Below are 7,200 nucleotides of genomic sequence, written 5' to 3'. Positions count from 1 at the left end.
CTTTCACAGGATGTCAGGAAACATGTCTCTTCTGTCAGTGAATCCCACAAGCATTTGGGAAAATTCTTCTGTGCTGAATGCCACCCCTCACTTTCCTTCTGGCTGGGAGACACCCACATTCACTGTGGCCGCCCACTTTCGTGTGGTGGCCACCCTGGTGCTCTTTGTCTTTGCAGCTATCAGTAACCTCTCAGTGCTGATCAGTGTGACCAGGGGACGAGGACGCCACCTGGCCTCCCACCTGCGGCCTCTCATTGCCAGCCTGGCCTCCGCTGACTTGGTTATGACTTTTGTGGTGATGCCACTCGATGCTATATGGAATATCACAGTGCAGTGGTATGCAGGCGATGCCATGTGCAAGATTCTCTGCTTCCTCAAGCTTTTTGCCATGCATTCGGCAGCATTTATCCTGGTGGTGGTGAGTCTGGACAGGCACCATGCAATCCTGCACCCGCTGGAAGCTTTGGACGCTGGCCGTAGGAACAGGAGGATGCTGCTGGTTGCCTGGATCCTCAGCATCCTGCTCGCCTCTCCACAGGTAAATGAAAGAGACGTTATTTTAATTGGAGTTGTCATCTGTGGGACTTGTCTTGTTATAAAACAGCACAAAACTGCCTCAGAGGGTTTATAGATGGATGATAATGTTGGTGTTTGGAAACACTTGTTGAAGGTGATGCGTGTCTTCTTCAAAATACTGTATCCTATTCCAAGCTTAATATGAGGAGACAACTATAAACAGACCAGCACACTAATTTGATTGCACTCGTAGCTACAAAGTTTTTCACGATTTTCTGGAAACCTGTTTGAAAACAGTTGTGCAATTTAATTTTGTGGTGCAAAAATGACACATTTCACCTCTGAGGAAGAAAAGTGGCACACAGCAAAACAGAGTTTAGTTTCAAATTTAATTAAATTCCACTTTCAGTCTACAACACGCATTTCCTGATAGCCATCTAAGCTTCAGCATTTCTTTTAAGTAATTAGTTGTGGCTTAAAGTTGTGCAATAACTGACCCTGGATCAGTGACTCTTCAGTGAGCGCTTGCTGCATTGATTATAGATCCTATTTGTCAAGCTACACTAGTCCCGGGGTATTTTCTGTAACCTCTGAAATGCCTGGCTGAATCTTGTCAGTGTGACTTGCCTATCTTTCCCTCTGATAGAACTGTTTCTCTCCACACGCTTAATTCCAGTTTTGTCATTTATAGCAACCTGTGGATGTGACCATGGCTTTTAAAATCATTAAAAGAGAGATAAAGAAGCCTGTCTGAGACAAGGTCAGTTAGGCAGCCATGGATAATGGGAAAGAGATACAATTCTGAGTGGGTGGTGAATTTTATATATATCAATATATCTATACCTCCTGCACTTATATTCTGTGCACGCACCTCCCCCAGAGGAAGGTTTTCCTCTGTCAGACTGAGTGCTAACTGATAAATTGTGTAGCAGAATATAGAGAAGTATATGTCAAATGGATTTTTTTTCTTTCTGAAAGTACAAAGTGATAACATGACAAGAATTTACAATATTTGATTCAGGTTCAACAGAGATAGCAAAATGTGCTTTTTCCCAACTTCATGGTTCATTTTACCTCCTGCAGTGACGCAAAAATAGATTTGTAAAGTAAACACCCATAACAGAGCATCAGCCACACTGAGGAGCGTTTTGTCATCACAATGCATATATTCATGACATGAAATCCTTTTGGCTTGCTGTTACTATTTGCAGTCTTTGAGACTTTACATTTCACGTGGTGTTGTTATTTGCAGAAGATGTGTGAATATTTGTATGCAAAACAGTCACAAAATGCTAATCAGTGGATTACAAATTAATCAAAGGGTTAGTCCACCCCCCAAAAATAAAAATAATTTACTTACCCTCATGTCATTCTAACCCTGTAGGACTTACTTTCTTCGGTTGAACATAAAAGGTGAAATTTTGTGCTGGTTGCTCTTTTCTAAGCAATTACAATGAATGAAGACTGGAGCTTTCAAGTTTCTATAAAAGGACACAAAACACCATAAGAATGTTTAAAAAGTGTTCTTAATGCCATACAATAGCTTTGCATGAGAAACTAACAATTTCTCCTTTGTGTTCTGTAGGAGAAATAGGTCAAATGATAGAAAAAACTCTGTTTATTACTTTTCTTTATAAATTGCTTTTTATCGTTTCAGTTATTTATTTTCAGGGCCATTAAGGCTGAAGGAGTTGACTTTGTACAGTGTGTAAGTCATGGAAGCTTTCAGCAGCGCTGGCAGGAAACAGCTTACAACATGTTCCACTTTGTCACCCTGTATGTGTTCCCTCTACTGGTAATGAGCTTCTGCTATACGCGAATCCTTGTGGAAATCAACCGCCAGATGCCTCGTGGTAAAGGGAAGGGTAATTGACTTTTGATCTCTTCTGACATGGTACCTGTCATTGATAAACAGTGTGGCCGCATCCAGATTTCCATAGTGTACTGAATTTAATGAAGAATTTACTTCTCAACAGTTGATGAAACAGGTTCTAGGGCTGCCTTGAATTTGGACTTTTAATGTGTTATTTTTGATAAAACAAAGTCTCAGCACATAATATCTGCTAACTCTTTATTGTCATGGTCTCCCAACAGACATTCTACTGACTATAAGTAACTTTGCAAGTACATGTCAACTTATTCTAACCCTAACCCTACCAGTCTACAAATACTCTAATAATACTTTAATGAGAGTTAATAGACATGTAGGTGCAACGTTACTTATAGTCAACAGAATGTGTTAAAGGGACCATCAAAATAAAGTGAAACCAAAACAGTTTCTGGGTTAAAATGATAAAGCATGACACACAGCACCATTCTCTAGTCTTCTTCTAACTTATGTTGGGTTTTATAGGTGGGGAACCTTGTCTGAGACGCAGTGGAACCAACATGATTCCCAAAGCACGCATGAAGACCCTGAAGATGACGATCATCATTGTGGCATCATTTGTGGTGTGCTGGACACCGTACTACTTGCTCGGCATCTGGTACTGGTTCCAGCCTCGTATGCTGCAGTTGATGCCAGAATACATCCATCACGCTCTCTTCGTCTTCGGCAACCTCAACACATGCTGCGATCCGGTCATTTATGGTTTCTTCACACCCTCGTTCCGAGCGGACATAGCCAGTTGCTTCTCCAGAAGGAATCAAAACTCTTCTCCTAAATCACTGGACCGACTCTCCGCAAGGAGAGGGGGCGCAAGCAGAGAAGCCGAGTCGGACCTTGGAAGCGGTGACCAGCCCAGTGGACAACAAACATAGAGGGTCAAGACACCTCTATTAGGTAGATATACTATTTGGGGTGTGGATTTTGCCCTGTAAACATGAAATACAGAACTTTCACTCTGTGTCCAAACATCTACGCTGCAGGTGGTGTCTTGGTATTTATAGTATGAGCAAGTATCCATTTGCTTGAATTGGGTTTGAATCCACTTGAACATGGAACAGCAACAGTATCACATTGTGGTTTCAAGCTTGGATATCTTCTGGAAAGACGGAACTACAGGTAAATATGAATGTAAAGGACCAAATCACAGCACAATGCTTCAGGCAATACCTTGAACATGAGATGTTTGCCTGTCTGGAACAGGGTTATAAATATACAGTGCCTCATATAACAGCTTACGTGTTTGGAATCAGTTAATGAGGACCTCTAATTAATTATCTCAGAGTTCAGAGGGACAACCCCAGCTAAAAGCTTCTCTGACACGTTGCTTATCTAACATTTCCTCTCTGCATCCTGATTAGGAATGTTACTTAATGTTTTACAATGGCCTTAGCACATGAATCATTCATTTAAATGAAATGCTGTTGTGAGTGTTCAGGCTTTCACACTGTTTATCTGTGGAATCACCGTAGATGTTCTTTGCGGAATTCATCCAGTCGTGTTTTCAGTGTATTGTTTTGATGATGATATGCAATCTTTGTGGTGTGTGCTTGTGATTAAAAATGAATGTGGATGGACAGTCCAGCCTTAAAGGGATAGTTGTTATTTGTTAAATGTTATTTATGTTATTTCATATACTGTTACTCTTTCTGAGAAAAAAATATAATTTGTTAAAAAAGAGTGACGTTTAAAAGGGCTCAGTCTTCAGATGTTGTGGGGATGGCTCACAATTCATTTTAGGTTATCAAAACGAAATGAATATTGTGAAATAACACAAATGGAAATATCTATTTAATGATTATGCAATCACCAAAAAATACATTAAACTATCTCGTATTTTAGCTCCTTTAAAGTTGCCACTCTGTCTACAGCTCTACCCATCTGGGCATCGTCTTCATGAATGAGCAACTTATTCAGTATAAACAGGTCTGCTATTTTTAAGCAGTTTTAAAATGTTGACACTTAGAAGTGACTGCCAGGGGAGATGCATCAATTTCAAACATTATTTGACACAAAAAAGGTCAAAATGGATGCAGTGCATGAATGGTGCTGTTTTTAGGTGTGCACATAAATCAGTGTGACTTGTGTTGCAGTGTGTGAGATATGTTCTCTCTGCTGACAGCTCTGACTGGTGGCTCTGCAGCCGAATCACATCACTACATTGATCCCAGCCTTATCTCTGCACAAGAGTCCTTCACACTATTGTCTCTGTGAGAATGAGAGCACACATCAGTACATGCGCATTGCTCACATGTCACAGGTTTTGTGCCTGCCATGACCCATTGTTAGACAAACACAGATTGTATGTGTTCCTCAGAATGATTAGTGTTTAATTGACTTTTAGAGCTGAGCAAAATGAAACCGGCCACTCCAACACGTACAATCGTCTGCCCACACAGGCCGTTTCTTAAAGTGCACTTAATGAAAGTGATGAAAAGTACACTTGATACAGAACACAGCCTCATCCAGCAACATGATAACATTCTTATGTTATAAAGACTTTATGTGCTACTTATGGCAATATATCTCTTGCTAATTACTGTAGATAATTTGTTATAAGCATATAGAATATGTTAAACACCAGCAGCTGTGACATTGCAGTAATTTATATTTAAAGTACAGCTTCTTTAATGTGAGCCAGTGGGAGGCTTTACATACAGCATTTTTAAAATTATTATTATAATAATATTTATTATGCTTATTGAATGAATAAGCACACATATTTATGTGTTTAGCCTTCAGCATAAGGTTATAATTGCACTGGTAACATTACAGATTAACCCATTAGTATGCTAGTAGATTACATAAAATGGCCTGAAATGTGAATATGCTTTTTCAAGAACGATAAACCATCTCTGAGCTCAAAGACTACATTCTGCAGCCTATCATGACCATGCTATATGGTAATGTTTCATGCCATAATGCTCACACACGCAAAAAAAAAAGGCTAATGATGAGGTGCGAGAAACCTTTATTAGAAACAAATGTGTATTTAATTGATAACTGAAAAGTATTGATAAAAAAAATGTCAAGAGTGGTTTTAAAAAATACAATATAGAGGGTAATTTTTTGTGTGCATTATCTAGTTGTATTTGTATTCGAAAAAGTGACTCATGGGCTCATGAGATCTGCTTGCATTCTTAATCCTTCAGGGTTTTACCTTAACGAAAACCAATTTCTAATACCCGTAGAAAGAGTTCTCATGAGTACTTTAATGAATTATTTGTTATTGGTAGCTTTATTTTTAATTTTCTGTGAAATTAAAATATCGACTAGCATGTCGATCAGTTTAATTAAAGCTGTAGCTGTCATAAGCTGTCAGGTGCGGCTTTGCCGAAGCTATGATGAAAATTAAACACTATTGGCCAATATAAATGGACAAGCTCTCAAGGTCCTCATGTTTTCAGTCACATCTGCGTCTGGGGTGAAGATCAATAAAACCTTCAATGGAACACTCCAAATTCTGATTCCTATCAAAAAGTTTTCCAATATCCAGATAATAAACCCTTGAAAGGACTGACTAAGCCATTATCTGATTTCAGTAAGCTGCAAGAGATTCACATACTAACATATTTCTCTCAAGCCAAAAATAGCACTCTTCCCTCAAGATATGTGCTAAATTCAGTTTGCTTGAGGAAAGACCTAGACAGCACCACAATAACCTGCAGCCTCTATTAATAATTCATTGAAGTCTCTGAAAATCCCTATCTGTGGCCTAAAATGCATCAATCTGAGGACTGCAGGTCTCTTAAAATCAGATGGCAACATTCAAATTAAGTTTTACATTTGAATTGATTCTCATGCACATTCATTCAAACATGATAGGAGGCAAGTAGGGATTAATGGTTAAAGATCTAAGCTAATAGAATATTCGCAGGCTCAGTCCCACTCGCAATCACAATACTGCTTCATTACCATTGTGCCTTTGAGCAAGGCATTAAAGCCCCAGAGGATCATCCCAGTAAATAGAGTACAAGTTGCTTCAGATGAAATAGATTCCTTTTACCTAAGACTTGTTAGGTAAAAATGAAGGAGCAACATAAAGCAGTGAAATTGAAAAGAAATTTCACCTTTTTAACCACACCAGTACTCATTAATGCACAATTTTTAGTTTTCATTACTGCAAATTTGGAATAATTATCAATAAATAAATCAAATAAATGGTTAAAATAAATAATCTAATTAAAAATTAAAATGAAACTATTCTAATAATAAAAAATATTAAAATTAAAGGCATTATTACTGTAATATGGTTCCAAATAGACTGTACTGAAATAAAAAGAAGCATAATTAAAAAATGAGAAAGACAATGCCAAATGCATTACAGTAGGTATGGGTAAAATCTATTTTACTGCATAATGCAAACAAATTCTATGGGTCCCAACAAAATACTAGGCTACTGTATATATTAACTGTAAAATGTCTTTCTTATTTGTTTCTCTTGGTTTTGGTGTGAAATGTGATTTTTTTTATTGACAGGTTTTGTGAGGAAAACATCTGAAAACATCTGTTCAGTGCCATATTGTCAGAAAAATAAATAATAATAAAAATAATAAATAATACTGTCAAATCCAAGCAAAACTTTGGGCGCTGTACATGCAGCAGCACTGTCTGGTTCTGTAAGTTACACATGTGTGCAGCACTGTTTTAATTGTGTTAGACTCCATATGAGATTACATTTCAAGGTGAGAAAAAATAATGAAGAAAAAGTGGGAAAACTGGAAGTTTCTTCCTAACAGTACTTGCTCAAAGATGATTTATTCCCTCATAGACCCCACACAACCAATTGTTACTGACAG

General features: G+C 38.0%; 1 protein-coding gene across 1 annotated transcript; it reads left to right on the top strand.

Moving 5' to 3' along the window:
- On the top strand, nucleotides 1–3,973 carry LOC107591668 (gonadotropin-releasing hormone II receptor-like). The gene is made up of 3 exons (XM_016280889.1): nucleotides 1–538; nucleotides 2,174–2,381; nucleotides 2,870–3,973. Exons 1-3 carry the CDS (start codon nucleotides 11–13, stop codon nucleotides 3,274–3,276), a joined length of 1,143 nt encoding a protein of 380 aa, XP_016136375.1. The 5' UTR covers nucleotides 1–10; the 3' UTR covers nucleotides 3,277–3,973.
- The last annotated feature ends 3,227 nt before the right edge of the window (nucleotides 3,974–7,200 follow it).

Source organism: Sinocyclocheilus grahami, unplaced genomic scaffold, assembly GCF_001515645.1.
Source record: "Sinocyclocheilus grahami isolate Dianchi unplaced genomic scaffold, SAMN03320097.WGS_v1.1 scaffold144.1, whole genome shotgun sequence".
NCBI classification, from domain to species: domain Eukaryota; kingdom Metazoa; phylum Chordata; class Actinopteri; order Cypriniformes; family Cyprinidae; genus Sinocyclocheilus; species Sinocyclocheilus grahami.
This window is presented reverse-complemented; position numbering and strand designations above follow the sequence as displayed.